Raw genomic sequence first — 21,036 nt, 5'->3', positions numbered from 1 at the left:
GGAGAGGGAGAGAGACTCTTAAGCAGGTTCCATGCCCAGCACAGAGCCAGTCGGAGCTCAATCTCACGACCCTGAGATCATGACCTAAGTTGAAATCAAGAGTCATAGGCTTACCTGACTGAGCCACCCAAGTGTCCCAAATTCATTCTTTCTTTTACCAAAGAATGGTAGCAGTTAAAATGGGCAAGATTAATCAAAATACAAGTTACAAAATGTCAATGTCTGTGCTTCTTCAATGATTTTTTTTTTTTTTAATAATTCTTAAAAGTGTGACTTGTATTGAAAAACTGCAGTGAGCATTCAAGGCTGAATGAGGTATGTTTGTGAGAGAAAGAAAAGGAAAAAGGAGGAATTTAAAAGAATAAAGAGGTGGTATTACATTGTAGTATGTAGCTTAAGAAGTTAACAGGAGAAGGTAGGAAGGAACTGGTAGCCACTACAGGATCAAATTCATATTACCTTTTCTCCTTAAAATTGAATATGCTTTGCATCCTGCCTAGGAGTTCAGCATTTCCAGGGGAGGTAGAAGAGAGGATGGGTGAGAGGTAAGTAGATGGAGATGAGGTAGTGTGAACTACTCAGTACTTGGTTATCAATAAAGGTTGGGTGCTTTTCAAGTAAAATGTTTCTGTATGTGAAAACCAAAGTATTTGCAGCACCATTTAAATAAAGCTGTTGAAGTTGACTTTATCACATTTGAATCCAGAAGTGTGTAACAACAGTTACTGAAGAAGACTGAGTGCTCTCTCTGTGATTTGTGACTTAGATATTTTTAGAATTAATAATTTGCTGGCTCTGATTGCCATTTTAGTCTCTATAGCTACTAAGTCTAGAATTGCAGGATTGGCAGTTTAGAAATCACCCAACTCAGTCCCTTACTTGTACTTATATGGGATCTGATACCCTTGAGAGAGACTGAAAACTAATGGAAGAGGAACGCTGAATTGTAAGCTAGCTTTCACTAAATAATGTGTGTTCTAGAAATAACTACTAAGCCACATAAGGCATATAAATTCCATAGGAATCTAGTCGTATCTGTAAGACCCCTTTTTAATTTCTGCTTAACATAAGGTTACTTTTGGGTCCTGATGTGTTATTATACAGGTCACAAACAAATGTAGTGACTGTTTATTACTTTGAAAACTAAGTCATTTATATTTTTGTAACTTTTACTGACAATTGATTACAGTGTTATTGATACTTCTTTACTTTGGCTTGCTTGGATTTGGGCACATTTTATTCTTCTGTGTTGACAACACACATCAAGATCGACCATCAGCAAGGGGAGCCGACCTGGCATCAGTGAACAAAATAATATCTGTGCAGGTTATTTTCATTAGATTTACTACATCAGATGTCCTATTCATGTTCACAATCATGGTTCCAAAGCCCACTTCTGTGAAATAGTTGTGGATTACTTCTGGGGTTACTGTGTCCTATATAACAATGAGATTTCTCTTTCATTAAGAACATTCTGCTTTTTATATTACAAAAGGAATAATCCTTCTCATTTTATGGAGACATAATGTACCAAACACTTCCAGTATACAACCTTTAGCTGACAAACTATGCCTTAGTCTAAAAGCTGAAAATACACCATGATGCTTTTAAGCAAAAAAAATCATATACATATTTTTAATTTAAGCCCCCAGAAGGTATGACCAGTGTGTTCCTTAACCAGTAGTGGAATATACCTATTTTGCAAGTCATTTTCTCTGATTTTAGTAGTCATTCTCTAAAAAAAATCCTGCCAGACATCAGTACATTTTTATTAACTTCATATATATACACACACATATATATGAACTACTTGATGCCTGGGTGGCTCACTGGGTTAAGTGTCTGCCTTCAGCTCAGGTCATGATCCCAGGGTCCTGGGATCAAGCCCTACGTCTGGCTCCCTGCTCAGTGGGGAGTCTGCTTCTCCCTCTCCCTCTGTCCCACCCCTGCTCATGCTCTCTCCTCCTCTCTCAAATCAATCAATAAAATCCTTTTTAAAAAAAAATACTCAAATTTCTTTTAATAGAAATTTTTTACTGCTGTCATCATTGCAACAGAGTTAAGACTGACTGTATCTATTTATTTATTTTTCCTCCATGTAATCATTCCTTTATAAGAGCTAATGTCTGTTTTGGTTGTACATTAAAGAGGAATCCTATCTCATCAGCAGAAAATAGACTCCCACTGTCATATTTATCTATGACCTACTGCTTCCAAGCCAGGCTTCAGCAGATATGAGAGATATAGATGCCACATCATTTAGATAACATAATAGTAACATGATACTGAGTTAACATGGTATTGAGAGTTGAGGTTGACATCAACTCTTACTGTAGTATAGTTTCATTAGTTTTTTCTTAAAAAAAAAAGTTAGAAATGTTATTTGCTCTGAGATGGTTTGAATTGGCTAAATCAGTTTAGGGTTTTATTTTCTAATTTGGTATGTATTACTCGTATCACATTTTTAACCAATTTTACGTCCTTTGGTTCTAATTTTTAAGAAATTCATAAATAATTGATAAGGGACCTGTACATTCTTTGGCCGTATTTCTTTCTTTTTCACTAACAGATAACTTTTGCCTTTTGAGGAATTATGAACCAAGTATTTTTTTCTTTTATGCCAGAACTTTATTTTACACATTCTTTAACAGGAAACACAATAAAACAAGCATTCTAATAATGTGAAAGTTGAGAAAATTGGCTTGGTATCTCTAGGTACTATTATGGACTGAACTGTCTCCCCGCCCCCATATCCATATATTGCAGCCCTAACCCCTAATGTAACTTTATTTGGAGTAAGGGCCTTTAAGGAGGTAATTAAGGTTAAATGAGGTCATAGGATCGGGCCCTAATCCAATAGGTATGTTGTCTAATTCCTCCAAAAAGAGAATGCCTTTGCATCTAATTAGCCTTCTCTACAAACACAGAGAAGAGAGATGAGATACCAGCAGAGACACTGCCAGTTTGAACTGAAGGCTTTTAAATTTATGGGATCCTATAAAACAGGACAAGAGAGCTACCCAGCTGTGAGCATATCTTATCCTTCAAGAAAAGGGAAGAAGGACCCTGAGGGTAACTGAGATCAGCAGGATGGCCACTGCCTTTGCAGGCCCTGAGTACACAGGCCCAGGGGCCAAGGCTATGCCCTCCTGAGTTTCATAGTGTGGGGCCTCCTGTGCAGTTTCGTCTGGCCAGGCCGTCATTGCCCATAGCCTCGGGGGCAAGACTGCCTCCCGTGGTCAAGGGTACCGAGCCACCTGTGCAGTGGACAGAAGACAAAACCACCACCTCGGTGGGCCCTCAAGGGCAGAGCAGTGCGCGCAAGAAAATTATTTTTGAGCCTTAACATCCAATGAAATTTGACTTGCTGGGTTTTAGACTTGCCTGGGACTTGTCTCCTCTTTTCTTTCAGATTTTTCTCTTTACACTGACTTTTTTTTTTTAAAGTTGAACACATCAGTCAGACAACAAAAAAAGACCTTTTTGTATTTCATGCATAGAACTGAGTCTGCCATGGGGCACCTGGGTGGCTCAGTCGTTAAGCGTCTGCCTTCGGCTCAGGTCATGATCCCGGGGTCCTGGGATCGAGCCCCACATCGGGCTCCTTGCTCAGCGGGAAGCCTGCTTCTCCCTCTCCCACTCCCCCTGCTGGTGTTCCCTCTCTCGCTGTCTCTCTCTCTGTCAAAAAACAAATAAAATCTTTAAAAAAAAAAAACAAAAACTGAGTCTGCCCTCTGCCTGTCCCACCATTTTATTTTAGAAGCACATAATTGTTCTGGTTTCACAGGTTCACAGCTGTAGAAGAATTTTGCCTCAACAATACTTCAAATGTCACCCATAGTTGACTTAGATGCTACTTGGAATTGATTCTGGAATGGGTTAAGATTTTTGGAGCTATTAGGATAGGGTGCATGTATTTTGCATGTGAGGAGGCCATGCATTTTGGGTACCAGAGGAAGAAATGTTATGGACTGAACTCTGCCCCCCCACCCCACCTACCCCACCAAATCCATCTGTTCAAACACTAACCCCCAATATGATGGTATTTGGAGAAAGGGCCTTCAAAGATGTAACTAAGGTTAAATGAGGTCATAAGGGTAAGGCCATAATCTAATAGGACTGTTATCCTTGTAAGAATGGGAAGAGGCACCAGAAATGGATGGTGGAAAGGCCATGTGAAGATCCAGGGCAAAAGCAGCTGTCTGGAAGGTAGAGAGACCCAAATTCCTGGCACCCTGATAGTGGATTTCTAGTCTCCAGAGCTGTGAGCAAATAAATTTCTCTTGTTTAAGCCACCCAGTCTTTGGTATTCTGTTACAGTATCCCAAGTAAACCAAAACAGGTATCATACCTGTTCTACAATGTAGAAATTGTTCTTATATTTAAAAAAACTATATCAAATTTCAGAGGAAGAGCTATTTTGAATTATTTAAGTAACCAAGGCAAAAATAAATTTACCTTGTTTTGTTAACGAATGCTAATAACTTTGAGTAAATAATGCTATTATTAGACATCAAAATAATTATATATTTTTTAATGCACTTTATTTTTAGAGCAGTTTTAGCTTAACAAAAAAAAAAAGAAAAATGAGCAGGAAGTAAAGAAAGCTCCCATGTATTCCTCTCCCCCTGTACAGTTTCTCCTATTAACATCTGTTAGTGTGATAACGCTTGTTATAATTAATGAATGGATATTGATATATTATTTTTAGCTAAAGTCCACTGTTTACATTAGGGTTTGCTCTTTGTGTTGTATATGGTTCTGTAGGTTTTAACACACATATAACATCATGTATCCACTATTCTAGTATTCTAAACTGTAGTTTCACTGCCCTAAAATTCCCCTGTGTTCCACCTATTCATCCCTCCGTCTCTCTGCCCAGATATTAGGTAATAATATATAAAGATGATGAAACTGCTGGAAATCACTAATTTAAAACTGTCTCTTTTTTTACTATTTTGATAGAAAAGTTAGAATACAAAGTTCTATGCATGAAACACAAAAATGTTTTTTTGTTGTTGTCGTCTGATGTGTTAAACTTGAAGTTGGGGTGGAGAGTAGCACATTGCGCACTATTATGCTTATGTGAGAGGTCTTAACATTAGGTTTTTCTATCTTGACCCATTCCAACTTGTTCAGGATTTGGATTACAAAAGGCTTCTTTAGCATTTAACCAATTCTTTGGTGGTGAAAGGGGCTAGGACTGTATCCATGTATAAACTGTTTTTTGGCACATCAGTTTTATAATGAGAGACCAGCAGGGGCACATTGCTACATTTTCTGTATTCTCCAATTTTTCCTTGGTAAAGGGTAAGTAATCCCGCTCTAAACAGAGGTAGGAAAACACATCTCTGATTCCTAGTCCCATTCCCACTGGAATTCCTTGACTTTCACCTATCATAAAAACTGACCTCGTAACCAGGACTAGAGGGTGAAAGTTGCCACTATAGATATTGCTCCATATTGAGCATTCTTTACCCACTGTTCTCAAATAGAGGCAACCCTGGGATTATATGGTAGGGGAGAGGGACACAGGCACTGACTTAAAGTCACTGCAAGTTTTTAAAGTAATTTTTATATTGAAAGTTGTTACATAGAGAAAAGGAAATGGATCACAAGTGTACAGCCTGATGAATTTTCACAAAGTGAGTACATGTACCAGTAAGTAAGTACCCAGACTGAGAAACCAATACTACATTAGAATTAGTACATTACTCGTACCGCAATACCTTATTTTTTTTTTTAAAGATTTTATTTATTTATTTGAGAGAGAGCACATGAGAGGGGGGAGGGTCAGAGGGAGAAGCAGACTCCCTGCTGAGCAGGGAGCCCGATGCGGAACTCGATCCAGGGACTCCGGGATCATGACCTGAGCCGAAGGCAGTCGCCTAACCAACTGAGCCACCCAGGCGCCCCGCAATACCTTATTTTTAAATGTAACATTGTGTTCTAGAAGATTTCTTTGAGCAGCACACTATGTCCTTCCAATAAGGAAAACAGGTGAGAGAATATTTTCCATGATTTTTATTCTTACCATGTGAACTGGTAAGAAATGTACTTGGGGAAGGGGGTGTCCTTCTGCTCACTACTAATACTGGAAGTATTGAATGTAAATCAGAAAGTTGAATTCCGGGGCGCCTGGGTGGCTCAGTCCGGTAAGGGTCCAACTCTTTTGATTTCAGCTCAGGTCCATGATCTCAGGGTCATGAGATCAAGCCCCAGGCCAGGCTCCGTGCTCAGGGTGGAGTCGGCTTGGGATTCTCTCTCTCCCTCTTCCTCTGCCCCTCCCCCTGCTCAAGAGCGCATGCTCTCTTTCTCTCTCTTTCTCTCTTTAAAATAAATAAATAAAATCTTTTTTTAAAGTTGAATTTAAACATTTTAAGCCAAATACATATACCGATATATGAAAGTTTTATATACAGTACCCCGTAAATAAAAGTGATGTAGTTGAGATGAAAATCAAGAGAATGAGCAATGTGGTAAGGGAACAAAGAAATCGTGTGTGCGTGCGTGCACGCGCGTGCGGTAGAAATGTTGTTTCTCTAGACATTTTCTCCTCAGTATCAAGGAACAAACTTGCTAACCACTGTGATGTATGTAGTCCTAAGAAGATGGAAACATCTGCAGCACAAAAAAGAAAAAAGGATGTCGTTTATTAGAAAAGAAATTTAGTTTCTTTTTCACTTATTAACTCTTTTCTGTCCTTAAACCTTTTATGTTCCTTCTATTGTGTTAGCTAGTAGTTCTGCTATGAAGTTGAATAATATGGTGAATAGTGAGCATCATTGTCTTCTTTTCTTGATTTTCAGGGGATACTTTTAAAAGTTTTGTGATCAAGTATTATAATTACTAAAGTTTTCAATAAATTCCCTCCTTGTCAAGTTAAGGAAACTTCCTTCTATTTCTACAATGCTAAGTATTTTCATTTTTTAATGGTGATTAGGTGTGGAATTTCACAAGTTTTATTTTGCGTCTTTTAAGGTGGTTGTGTGGTTTTTTTCTTTGAATCTTTTAGTTTGTTGAATATATTGAATAGATTTCTTTTCTATTTTGTACCTTCCTTGAATTTCTGAAAGTAATCTTAGTTGGTCAAAATACTTTTTTCTTTTAATTGATGGGTTCTGTTGACTACTATCTTATTTAGGCTTCTAGCATCTATGTTCATAAATAAATTGGTATATAATTTTCTTATACTCACCTTGTTTTATGTATCCTTGTCTACCTGATAGGTAAAAGTTATATTTTCGGAGCTAGTCTTTCTTTTATATAAGTTATATAGTTACATAAGTTATAAAGACTACCCATTTCTTAAAGGATCAGTAAAATTTGCCAATTAGATCATTTTTGTCTGGACCTCCCTCCCTATTTTTTATGGGTTTTGGAGACAATATTTTGAGTTCTGTTTTAGTTTTTAAAGTTGTTAAGTGGTTTATTCATGTTTTCTAATTTTAGGTTAATTTTTAAAATTGATAATTTTGTCCACTTCAGGTCCAGTTTAAGCTCATGAACAACAGAGAAAGTGAGCAAATCTTGAAGACCCAGGAGTGTGGAATTAGTTCTGTACCAAATACTGATATTTTACCAGGAAAAGTGGTAAATAGAAATAGACAGGAATGAAGCTTCTTTATGGAGTTTATAATTCAGTTGTTAGCTTTACAGAAAATTTCAACTTAATTCATTATAAATATATTTTTCCATAGGGACTCATACATCCTTCTTAAATATTTTAAAAGATATTGGTGAGAAATAAAATTTTCATAGGCAACATTTTGGGGACAGCAGTTTTACATAAAATAGAAGTTCTCAAAATGTGGTCCATAGTCCCTTGTGTCTCTAAGACCTTTCAGAGAATCTGGCCAAACTGTTTTCTTGGTAATATTAAGATATCATTTGCCTAAAATTTTTTAATGTGTTAACATTTTCATTAATGCAAAAACAATAGTGATTAAAACTGCCGGTCCCTTAGGAGAATCAAGGCATTGATGACAAACTATACTAGTAGTCATTTTATTCTTCACTACCCTCATATGCAGTTAAAAAAACTGCTTATTGAAGTGGTACATATTATTGATCTTAAATCTTTCCTCTGAAATACCTTTTTAATGCTCTATATGAGTAAAAAAAGAAAGACTGCATAAAGCACTTCTTTTTTTTTTTTTTTTAAGATTTTACTTATTTGTCCAGGAGAGAGAGAACGAGAGAGAGAGCCCGAGCGCACACACAAGCAAGGGGAGGGAGAAGCAGCCTCCCCGCTGAGCAAGGAGCTTGATGCTGGAATCGATCCCAGGACCCTGGGATTATGACCTTAGCTGAAGGCAGATGCTTAACCAACTGAGCCACCCAGGCGTCCCTGCATAAAGCACTTCTACAGTATGCTAAAAGCTGATGGTGGTCTTGAGGAAAAGCCCTTTCAGGTGTTTTAGTTGAGAGCTGAACCATACACCTTTCCGTGGCATACCATTTTTACTTAAATGATTGACAAACCATGGTTCTTTGGACTTGGATATTTGGCAGTCTTTATTTCAAGTGATGGAATTTTAGCTTTAAACAAAAATGAGCACTTTGGTAAACTTGTATCCACCACTATGAGCTTGACTATGGCCCAGTATTTAAATAACTTTTTTGCTGGGGGTAGTGGTGATATTAACTCATGTGACCTTTGTGATATTCTGTAATGAAATGTGTTGATATTTGGGAGATATGCATAACTCAAGAAAACATTATTTTCCAAATGCCCAGTGCATTGAGGAAATACCAGAAAGTGATGAGAGTATCAGGATAGGTAGTGAAGTACAGCCAAGGGGAAATCTATGAACAGGCAACATGGAGAAAATCAAGCAGGTATTAGTAGCTAGCTTGGTCCAAGAGACAGGTGTGGGATAGGAGATAAGAAGGTTAGCATGACAAAGACTGACGTGGTGGGAAGAACTAGGGTCCAAGGGCAGCATTCCATGTTAGAAAAATGTATATATCTGATCTGACCAGAACTGGAGTAAGAAATGAGGACTAGGATTTGTGAGAAAAGCAGCCAGAGACTACTATGCCTGAATTCTTTTTTTTTTTTTTTTTTAATTTATTTTAGAGAGCCAGAGAAAGAGGGAGAGAGAGTGAGTGTAAGCAGTGGGAGGGGCAGAAGGAGAGAGAGAGAGAATCCTCAAGCAGACTCCCCACTGAGCGCAGAGCTCTATGCACGGCTTGATCCCATGACCCTGAGATCATGACCTGAACAGAAATCAAGAGTCAGACGCTTAACTGACTTAGCCACCCAGGCACCCCTATACCTGAATTCTTAAGGCCTTACGCACTTGTAAGCTGCACTGTAGTCATATGAACAATAATATCAGAATTCTACAGTTTGTCCTCTGCATCTGTTGACTCAGAACCCAGCCCCTCTGAACAGTCCCTGTATGTATTTCTGAGCATTGTGAGACAGCCATATGCACTCGGCAGTTAGTTCATTTTTGTATTGTACTATTTGCCAAGATCACCTATCTCTGTTCCTTTTTTGTTTGCTTCTGTAGTACTCTAGTTGCTACCCCAAAGTCCTCAAAGTATTAAAAAGCTATGTGGTGCAGATGTGTGCTACCCAAAATTGTTTGGACCCCAGGGTATCACAGAGTTAAGAAACCAGTTTGCACTAGTTTACTTATACAGTTCCCTCTTCCTAGAACCACTACTAGCGTCTAGGGTGCTGAGGTGGGATGAGTTTGAGTTATCAGCCAATGAAGATGCTGTGTTCAGATTTATTCAAAGACTACCATTTTGTTAATAGGTTCATTTACCATATTTGACTCTTTTAGCATAAATTCTTTGACAGAAGCCACCTCAGCTCTCTTATATCGCTGTTGGGTAACCTCCAGTTCTCCTTTTAAGCTAAGATATATATATATATATATAAACATAGCTTTATTTCTTGGGCTCCTCACATTTTACAATAGGATCTCTATTTGATTTGTCCCACTGACAGTTGGCCAGACATACTTAACACTTGGTATTGGAAAAAGACTTTGTGTGAGCTGAGCTATCTCCCAGATCTTGTTGATTCGATTTCAACAAACGTTTGTTGAGTGTCTTTTTTGGTACCAGGTACCATGTTTGGTTGGAAGAATATAGAGTTGAATAGAATACTGTGCTTTTTAGGAACTTGTAGTTATTGATAGGACACACGTACGCAGAGATAAGTGTGATGCAGCATGACTAGTGCTGCCATAGAGGTGTGTGTGAAGTACTATAGGAACATGGAAGATGGTGTAATTGTATTTTCCTGGGAAGCATCTGTGAAAGAAAAATTTGAGTTTAGCCTTAAAGGGTAAAAAGTGTTTCTTAACATAAAGTCAGGGGAAAGAGAAATGATATTATAGGAAGAGAGAACAGCAAATTGAAAGTATGAACGCGAAAAAGGTAATTTTAGGGAAGCGCACAAAGATCTGCATTAGTGTTGGTGGAGTGTTCATGGAGGGGATGCCAAGATTTGAGAAACAGTTGGGAGTCCGATTTTAAGGGTATAAAGAGGCTTTGGTTTTTGCTTTTTGCTTTTTTTTTTTGAAGAGGAAAGACTATATGATATTCTTACTCTCCTTATAGAAAATATTCCTTGTACAAAGAGGCAATCAAAAAGTATGCAGCCAAAAGTATTGAGAAAAGGCAGTATAGAGGATTATATAAGTATGCCAGGACATTGAATTGGTAAAAATACTATGACTTTTAAAAATTTTGAGTTATTAATGTATGTGGTAAAAATTTTTTTTTAACTTTTCCTTTCGAGATAGTTGTAGATCTGACTGTGAATTGTGAATTATAGATTCACAGAGAGATCCTGTATACCCTTCAAATCGTTTACTTTATTCAGATCTCACCAATTACATGCACTCGTGTGTGTGTGGGGGGGGCTGTATTTAGTTCTGGGCAGTTTATCACATGTATAGATTCATATGAACACTGCTGCAGTCAGATTCAGAACAGTTCCATCACAGAGATCCCTTGAGCTACACCTAAGGGACCTTTTTTGACATATGGAGCGTAGACTGTATTCTGTAGGTTGGTGTCTCTCAAAGTGTGGTCTTTGGATCACCCTAATAATAACCTAGTGTGCTTGTTAAATATGCCACTTCCTACCATAGAAACATTGAACTAGAATCTCTGGGAATGTGGCCCTGTGACCTACATTGAAATAAACTCCCCCAGGTGCTGAGTATACCATGCTACTAAGGGATAACTTTGAGCTCAGATCTGAGTGATAAGAATGAGGCACACACCTGTGAGGAGGAGGTCTGGACAAGTCCCATCCAACTGCATGACACAAGTCACAGATGTAATTTGAAAATTGTAGTAGTCAAATTAAAGTAAAAAACAAGTGAAGTTAATTTTTACAAAATAGTCTACTTGACTCTATATTAAAAAATATTTCAACGTGAAATTAATGTAAAAATATTGATATTTAGCATTCTTTTTTCCTACTAAATATTCAAAATCCACTGTGTACTTTATGCTTACTGCACATCTCAGTTGAAATTAGCCACATCTGAAGTGCTCAGTAATACAGCTGACTAGTGGCTACCCTATGGGGTAGCACAGATCTAGACAGCAAACAGCCAGTACAAAGGCCCTTGAAAGAGATTCATTTAGAGATGTGCAGTTGACATCTGGAAGTGGAATTATTTCTCTAGAGCTTTGGAATAAGACAAAAATCAGATATACAGATTTAGAAATCATTGATGTAAGACTTGTCACACAGTGTAATTTTCAGTGATTTTCAGTGAATACTGATCAGACTCACCTACAGGATTTTTTCTAATTACATACTTGCATCCCAAGAAAGCATGGAAAAATGTTGATATGTGGGGGAGGGGTGGAGGAACCGGGAGATGTGTGTGGATCTTAGGGAGAGGGGGGAACATAGGCAGATAGGGAGTTTCTCCATCATTGATTCTGATAGGACCCCTCCTTGCAAGTCCCCACTCTTGGCTGAGAGCCGCTTGTGGTTAAAAGGGAGATGAGGACATAAGACACTAAGAATGAAGAGAGGAGAAAGGAGTGCCAAAGAGGAGAGGGTTTCAACAATGAAGAAAGGCACATCAAGCAGGAGGAGATAGGACATTTGCAAATTAAGATATTATTGAGATTATTGAGGACATAGTTTAAACAGAGTAGGCAATTAGACTGAGTTGGGCTCTGACGATGTCCGTGGAGACAGAACTGGGATTAGCTGCAAGAGGGGCATGCTGTGCCCTCCCAGGCAGGGGTAGATGGGCTGCAAGAGGGGCATGCTGTGCCTTCCCAGGCAGGGTTCCTTAAATCCTTTAAATGTGGTTAAGGTTCATCAGTGTTCCCTCTTTTATAGTCCTTAACAGCTGTTCCAATTTAGTTAATAACTTCTGTAATACATCTCTGTCTTCACCCTGACCATACTTTAAAAAGTGCCCACTCCTAATTCCCTCCCCATCTCCAAATAAGTTAAAATTTCTCGGAGTGGGGCCTAGGCATCATTTTTTAAAGCTTCCCAAGCGAATGTAATGATCTCAGGTGGAAAACTGTTGAGCTATAGCACAGTGAGTACCTCTAAGACAGAAAATACATGTTACTCAGCTTGTTGCCCCCCGGAGTTTGACTCACTGTGTGGCATTTGATTAGCTGTCAGTAAATGTTGAATGAATGAATGAATGAAAAATGACAGAGCTAACAAATGGGGAAATGTGGCCAGGGAAGTTAGTCAGTCCCTTATGGATAGCTTAGTAGACATTTCCTTTCTTTCGAATAAACTGTTACCAGGCTAGTTAATAAATATACTCCACCTATTTTGGGATCCTTATTAGTGTGAAACTCTTCTGCCAGAATTGTCTAATTTACATTATTTACATAAAATCTCAGGTATAAAAATAGACTACACAATTGGTAGGGCTGTTCTCTAAGTCTTTTTGTTTGACTACATATACCACAAGATGTAGTATAGTAACTATTCCATTGAGTACGATATACAAGAGAAATTACTGCATTCAGGATAAGGAATTTTTGCCATCAATTTAAAATAAGTACTCCCCATTTTCACATAATTAACTACAACTCAATAAATTCTATTATATTTCAAATTTAATGCTGTGGGTATTTAAAACTTCCTATTTAGAAGAATAGTTATAGTTCTTTGTTAGGACTCTTTTAAAGCCACTGCATTAACTTACTTTTTTTTTTTTTTTTTAAGATTTTATTTATTTGACAGAGAGAGACATAGCGTGAGAGGGAACACAAGCAGGGGGAGTGGGAGAGGGAGAAGCAGACTTCCCACCGCGCAAGGAGCCCGATGAGGGGCTCGATGAGGGACTCGATCCCAGGACCCTGGGATCATGACCTGAGCCGAAGGCAGATGCTTGACGACTGAGCCACCCAGGCTCCCCTGCATTAACTTACTTAATTGGCCCTTCAGCAGTTGCCTTTTATGACTTTTAGTGAGAGAAAGGTGGAAATAAATAGGCATAATATGTTCTGCAAAAATAAAATAAGCTGGTAGTCACTAACAAAATGCATCATCATCATAATTAAATGGAATTTTCAATCCAGGACATAGTTTACAGAGTGCCACTAGCCTAAGACCTGGTAACTAGTAGGCACCTCATTAAATGATAATTCTCTTTCTTCTGATCCACATGTAGCTAATGTTGTGGTTACGGTTTAGAAAATCACATTTAATCTGACACAGTTCAACATTTTAAAAACTGTATTAATTTTTCCACAGATGAAAAGAAGTGAAGAATTGATAACTCAAAATCATAATCAAGAAGACATAAGTATTCTTCGTTGTTGGAAATGTAAAAACTGTATAGCAAGTTCTGGTTGTTTGATGAAATATCTTGAGAATCAAGTGATTACGGTGAGTACTGGGCACTCCAGTCTTCAAACACTTTCCTAGTATCCAGATGCTGTGGGCACCATCACCGGTGCACACCTATCCTTTAACACTTGGCTTAGTTAGGTTCTTTTACCTTATTTTACTTTACCGCTGGAAACATTTCAAAGGGATGTTCAGAAGGCATCCCATCTTCCATGGCTAAAATTAATTGCACCTTTACCTGCTAACATTAACATACCCTTAAAGTTTGAAGTGCAATATTTTAGATGTAAGTTGAAGATAATGGTCAGTGTTTTTCGTATCCCCACCATGAATGAACCTTAGTCATAATTAAGTTCAAGATCCTGGTAAGAAATGGAAAACCTATTTTTTTATATATATGTATAAATACATATGTATATATTTGTGTGCATATATATATATTTAGTATTCAATATGGGCCTAGAAGAGGAAGTTAATGTGTAATTTGAAAGTCAATAGGAAAATCTAAATATTTAAAAGCATTTAATTGGACATCCGGGTAAAAATAAATGGTGTTTAAACGATAAAAATAAAATCCCTAAACTGCTCTAAGCATTATGGAAGAGGCAGTATGAAAGAAATACAAACTAGATAGTAATCCATAGACTTTATAGGGAGCTCTCCTTTCAATACAGTGGCTATAATCACCTGTCATTGTTTGTTTCCCCTTCTTTGAGAGACACTCAGATTTTGGTTTTTGTTAGTTTTGGTTTTTTGCCTCAGCCATGTGTAATCATGATTATTTCCTTACCACCCTAACAAATTACCCAACTGGAATTGATAATAGTAGATAATTTTGGTTGCATACTTACTACATACCAGATACTTCTCAAAAACTGGCAAAACATTTTAACTGGGGGGAGAAAACTTTTGCTAAGAGTATTTTGTTGGGTATTATTTACATAGAGTAAAAAAAAAATTAAGTATACAAATTGATAAATTTTTTCAGTCCTTCCTGCTTTGAATCAGATCAAGGTATAAATTCCCATCACTCCAGAAAGTTGTCTTACCCTATTCCAGCCAGTTCTCTCCTCTCCTCTCTCTCTCTCCCTCCCTCTTATAGGACAATCACTATACTGATGTGTCTATCGCCGTGCACGAGTTTTGCCTGTTCTTCACCTTCATTCACATGGAAACATACAGCATGTACTCTTTTGTACCTGACTTATTTTTCTTAGCATGATGTTTTAGAGATTCATTTATGTTTTGTATTTGTAGTTTTTTGGGGGTTTTTTGTTTTGTTTTTACTGAGTAATGCCATTTATCATTTATGGGTATACCACAATTTATCAATTTTTTTCTCTTGTTGGATATTTGAATTTCTAGTTTTGGGTTATGAATAAAACTTCTATCAATATTCTTGTAGAAGACTTTCTGTGTGTTTTGTTTTTTTCTTTTTTGGTATATATATATAGGAATAAATTCTGAGGGCCCACAGAATAGGTATTTTTTTTAAAAATCTATTTACCAAATACTAGTATAACATTGCTAAGTCAGGCATTGTTTCTAAATGCTTTACAAATATTAATTCACTTTATAGGCATGCAAATCTCAACTGCAATCCTAAAAGGCAGTAACTAGGCCTTCTCATGCCTGCCTTTTTCTGTCATGCAAAATCTAAATTAGGGAGCTTTCCAGGGTTCTGTTGGGAAGTCAGTCACAGTCCTTCATGTTCCAAGCTGAATCTTCCTAAACTTCATTGGTCAGTATTCCTTCCTGGGTCGTTAGAGCAGGTATATTTTAATTTTTTTTAGAAACTGGTAGCGATTTTCCAAAGTGAATGTTAATTTCAAACAGCAATGATGAGAATTTCAGTTGCTCTACATCTTTGCCAGCCCTTTTTCAGACTTTGTAATTTTAGCCATTCTGGTAGATGTATACTGGTATATCATTATTGTTTTAATTTGTATTTCCCTACTGATAAATGATGTCAAGTACCTTTTTATGTGTTTATTGATTAGGCATTGTTTTAAGTGTTTCATATTATTCCTTATGTATAAGAATAGACTGTCTCGAGGGAGATAATCTCCACTTCATAGATAAGGAAACTAGGCACAGACGATTAAATAATTTGCCCCAGATGATACTTTTTCTAAGCCGTGCAGCTAGAATTGGACCTGACATTGAAGGGCCGGGGCAAGTAGTCTAAACTGCACCCTCTCTTTGCTCCCTTTGTTCCTCCCTCAGGATATCATGCAATTTCACACCTTCTCAATATGGTGGCTGATACTTTTATTTACCTGCAGAACTCTGAGTCATTAATTCATTTAATAGTTATTTAATGAGCCAGAAAATTTTAAGTGCTACTTTAGGAGGTATTGGCATGGGTTGTGGAAGAGAGTGATGCAGAATACAAAAAAAAAAAAACATTCTAGTTCTCTAGGAGCTTTATTTTGTATTTATTTTGTATTTTATTTTTTTTAGGAGCTTTAAACCTAGTTGAAAACAGGCCAAGCAGTGTATCCTGATTTGATAAGTACAGTAACAAAGGGATGTGAACCAACTGCTCCCTGGGCTAGTTATGGAAGGCTTCCCAGAAGAACAAAAAAAATAAATAAAATAAACACACACACACATAAAAATTTTTAAGTATAATTTGTAAGCCATAAAATTCATCCATTGTAAGAATACAGTTAAATGATTTTTAGTAAATTTTGAGTTGGGCAACCATCACTACAATATAGTTTAAAAACTTGCCATTACTCCAGGAATTTTCCTTAGGCCCATTTGCCCTGCACCCATGCCCAGCCCCAGGTAACCACTGACCTGCATTTTTGTCAGCATAGCTTCATATTTAAAATAAAATGTATATTGGGGCGCCTGGGTGGCTCAGTCGTTAAGTGTCTGCCTTCAGCTCAGGTCATGATCCCAGCGTCCTGGGATCGAGCCCCGCGTTGGGCTCTCTGCTCGGCGGGAAGCCTGCTTCTCCCTCTCCCACTCCCCCTGCTTGTGTTCCCTCTTTCTCTGTGTTTCTCTCTGTCAAATAAATAAAATCTTAAAAAAAATAAATAAATAAAATAAAATGTATATGTATACTTTTATATATATACATAGACATATATAGCTATTGAAACTGTCTTATAAGATAAAAAATACATAAAATAATTTATGTTAAATATATATTTATAGAAATAAATCTATATTCAATGTTTGTATTTCCATAAAATATTAAAATATACACATGCAAAATAAGACATACATACATAAAACCTACTAAAAACTAAGCTTCAGAATAAGTCAGTGTCATTGTTAAGTCTAGGAGAAGGAGTCTGTAATCAAGGATCCTAAAGGGGCTTCTGAGGTAGTGGTCATATATTAATTAAACTGAGGAGTGGGTATATTGGTATTTGTTTCTCTTTCAATCTTTCTTTAAACTATAGAAACGCTTTACATTTTACAAATGGAAACATTTCATAAAAATTACTAACGAACAAGAGATCAGTTTTAATTAAAGGAAACTAAAATAAAATACGGATTCTAAACATAATTTTATCAGATGCTATGCTGAAAGAATGCTAAATTTATCACCTATTATCTTTATTGCCTACTAAACTATGCAGTTAAAAATACATGTGTATAAAATTGTTTCTGAAAGTGTTGTGTTGTTTTAATTTCTGTAAATGAAATCACACTGTAAGTGGGTCTTCTTCCAGGAATTGTTGCTTTCACTTAAATCGCCATGTTTAGTACAGTTCCCGTTTGTTCTCACTTTGGTGTAGTATTCCGGCAAACTGACATATCACAGTGTATAATTCATTCCACCTTTGATAGACATTTGAGTCTTATAGAGTTTTGCTCTTATAAACAGTACTGTTGTGAGCTCTTGTACATACCTTGGCACACATGGGCGGGAGCGAAGTTGTAAGAGTAAATGCAGCAGCGTCCTCAGGCGTGTGCCCACTCCGCCTCACTGGGCAGCGCTAAGCTGTTTCCACTGACAATGTTACCAGCGGTGGTTGAGCATCGCTTATCACCCCCCATCGTCACTAGCACTCAACATCTTACCTCTGAGGCTCTTTGTGTTTTCTGTAAAAGTGTATTTTTTTTTCTTGCCTATTATTTAGTAGGTGGTTTTGCTTTGGTTTCTTAAAGGTTTTTTGTTTTTGTTTTTGTTTGTATTCTAAATACTAACCCTTTATTGATTTTTCTATTGCAAATATCTTTGGCCAGTTTGTGTAACTTGTATTTCACTCTTTGTGGTAATTTTTAATGAACAGAAGTTCATCATGTACTTAGTTGAATTTATTAGTCGTCATCTTCGTGTTTTGTACTTTTTGTTTAAGAAATTCTTCTGTGCCCTGAGGGGAAGATTTTTTCCTTTCCTTTTACTGAATACCAAAGTTGACATTAGCAAGTTTCCTTCTGTCTTCCTCTGAGCAACACATTTATTGCTCGTTCACCCTTACACTGAGATTATAACCCAACTTTATGTAGGAGGGCCCCCTTAGAATCTCCTCACCCTGAGTGAACCTCGGACTGTGTTTCCTGTCTTCGGCACCCCATGCACACTTGAAATGGCCCTCAGAAGAACATAGAAGATCAGGAAACTGGGAGACAGCATCCATAGCTTTTGGCTCAAGGACCACATTTCTTTAGCCCTGTGCATGCCGGGAAATGGAGGTCTCACAGTCTGCTTTTCAGTCCTACAAAACCGGATACTGGCGTCACAGTAACTTTTGCTGCAGAATAACCACATGCCTTCAAAGCCAAGCTTACTAGAGGAAGCAGCACAGATGCAGCCATCACTTCTGCTTTCATAATACTGAGAAGGTCTATCCGCTTGGTGGAAGGTAGGTCATGTGTGGAACTTGAGCTGTGAGGGAATCTGGGACATTTGAACTTCAGCTTTCCAGCCACTGGCAGGTAGTAAGGCATGCCAGAGGGAATTTGAAATGGAATTTTGAGACAGTTTACAATGTCCACAAGAGAAAAGGGGCTCCTACCCCACCCTTCAGGCCTGAGATACATGAAATATGAGCAAGAACCAAAACCATAATCAACATAACAAAAACCCTAAAAACATAAAAATGAAATGACAGAAATGCTCTCCATTTGTGAAGTCTTGGCCAGTGGCTAAGAATGGTATCTCCTCAGTTTTAGTTCTTCAGTCAGTTTTGATACAGCTTTGGACATTTCAAGTTTATATGGCTGATAGAACATTCCAATAGAGATTTGTAGGAGGCTGTGGATTCTAAGGATATGGGATTGAGAACAGAGAGATTGAGAACTAAAAGTGTGGATTTGGGAGTCACCAGCATACAAGTGGAGAGTGCAACTGTGACAGTACCATGAGATCACCATGCGTGCTGTGAATGGAGTGAGAAAGGGGGCCTAGGAGCATTTAATTGTCATGCAGGGTCTCTACATATGGCCAGTTTGTATGCCAATGCTACCCAAATCTGGAGGGCACCCTTCACAGACCAGCACCCTGCAGAATTGTGCAGTGTACAACCTGCACTCCAAAGCCCGTGTCTGGTCTCACAGTCTGCTTTTCAGTCCTACAAAACTGGATACTGGCATCACAGTAACTTTTGCTGCAGAATAACCAAATGCCTCTGGTTTGGTTGGATGGACAGAAAAAACGAAGTGCACACAGTAGAAAGAAAGAGGAGCAAGAAAGGTAGGACTGAAAATCACGATACAGTGTTACACAATTCAGTGGATGGGTATCTCCTAGGAAGAGGGATTAGTTAATAGCACTGGGTATCGTGCGGCGATGTCAAAGACCAGACACGGACTTCGGAGTGCAGGTTGTACACTGCACAGTTCTGCAGGGTGCTGGTCTGTGAAGGGTGCCCTCCAGATTTGGGTAGCATTGGCATACAAAGTGGCCATATGTAGAGACCCTGCATGACAATTAATAGTGTACGCTGGCTTTAGCAAAGAGGAGGTCAATGTTTACTGTAGTTGAGAGAGTTGAAGGCCAAGTACCAGGTTCTGGTGAGTTGAGGAAAATGGAGACTGAGGAATGGTCCAACACTTAATTTAAAGCATTATAATTATTGGGTTATGACTCTTTTTCAGTTACAGACTGTGAGGTGGTTCAGCTTTAAAACTCCATTGCCAGCACCAAGGTGGCCATGAAATGATCACTGAATGTTGAATTGAGTATTGGGTTATACACCTCTTCCGCCTTTTTTGGCTACATATTTTGTTCATTTTCTCTCTGACTTTATTAACCTGATGTTATCTTTCTTTTGATGGCCATAATGTTGAAGTAAATCATATTGCTTATTTTTAAATATTTTTATGTTCCCTTTTGTTAGTGTCGGCATGTATTTATTTCATACTTAATCTTTCCACATGCTGTAGACTTAATGGTATCACCTCTACAAGCTCATGGTGAAGTCTTGTTCCCTAGTGTGTTTGTATCTGGAGCTGGGTCTTTAGGAGGTAATTAAAGTTAAATGAGATCTTAAGGATAGGGCCCTAACCTGAAAAGACTGTGTCCTTATAAGAAGAAGAGAGAGATCTCTCTTTCTGTCCACCATGTGCGCTCTCAGTGAGAAGGGGGCCATCTGCAAGCTAAGAAGGGATGTCTTACCAGTACCTGAGCATGCTGCCACTTTGATCTCAGATTTCTAGCCTCCAGAACCGTGAAGGATAAATGTCTTCTGTTTAAGCCACACAGGCTGTGGTATTTTGTTAAGGCAGCCCAAGCTAAGACACAACAAACAGTTCCAGTAATAGACACTAGAAATTCAAACAAGACCAGAAGAGAGATGCCCTGTCCTTGCGAAGCTTCTGGGATAGTGGTCGATCATAAATATTAATTTACTGGCCACCTTAATGGCAAAAGGAAAAATATAGGGAGCCATAAGAACAGGACATAAACAGGATTGAACTGACTTGTAACAGGAAGGCTTGTCTGAGGAAGTGACTTGTATGGAGATATGATGGATGAGTAGTGACAGCGGTACATGAGGTAGCACATTCTAAGCTTTGGGACCAGCATGTTGAAAGGCACTGTGGTGGAGAGGATGTGGGATATCCATGGAACTAGAAGATTTCCATGATTGGAGTTCAGAGATCAAGAGGGAGTTTGGCAAGACTTGAAGCTAGAAAGAAAACTATTAGATCACTTATGGTCTTGTAAACCAAATTAAGGACTTTGATCTTATATTCTAAGAGCTGGGAAGTTACTGAAAAGGAGTGATCGACCATTGAATTTTAAA

The 21,036-nt window shown here is 38.0% G+C and overlaps 1 protein-coding gene across 1 annotated transcript in view; it reads left to right on the top strand.

Annotated features, from left to right (window-relative positions):
- RNF180 (ring finger protein 180) overlaps window positions 1–21,036 on the top strand; it is a 170,890-nt gene that overhangs the window by 15,131 nt on the left and 134,723 nt on the right. The window contains exon 2 of the mRNA XM_081826817.1: window positions 13,727–13,861. Within this exon, the coding sequence (XP_081682943.1) occupies window positions 13,727–13,861 (135 nt within the window). The remainder of the gene's footprint in view (window positions 1–13,726; window positions 13,862–21,036) is intronic.

Source organism: Leptonychotes weddellii, chromosome 7 (genome assembly GCF_054177405.1).
Source record: "Leptonychotes weddellii isolate Sample4059 chromosome 7, ASM5417740v2, whole genome shotgun sequence".
Lineage (NCBI taxonomy): Eukaryota > Metazoa > Chordata > Mammalia > Carnivora > Phocidae > Leptonychotes > Leptonychotes weddellii.
The sequence above is the reverse complement of the archived record's forward strand: the minus strand, read 5'-3'. Positions and strand labels throughout refer to the sequence as shown.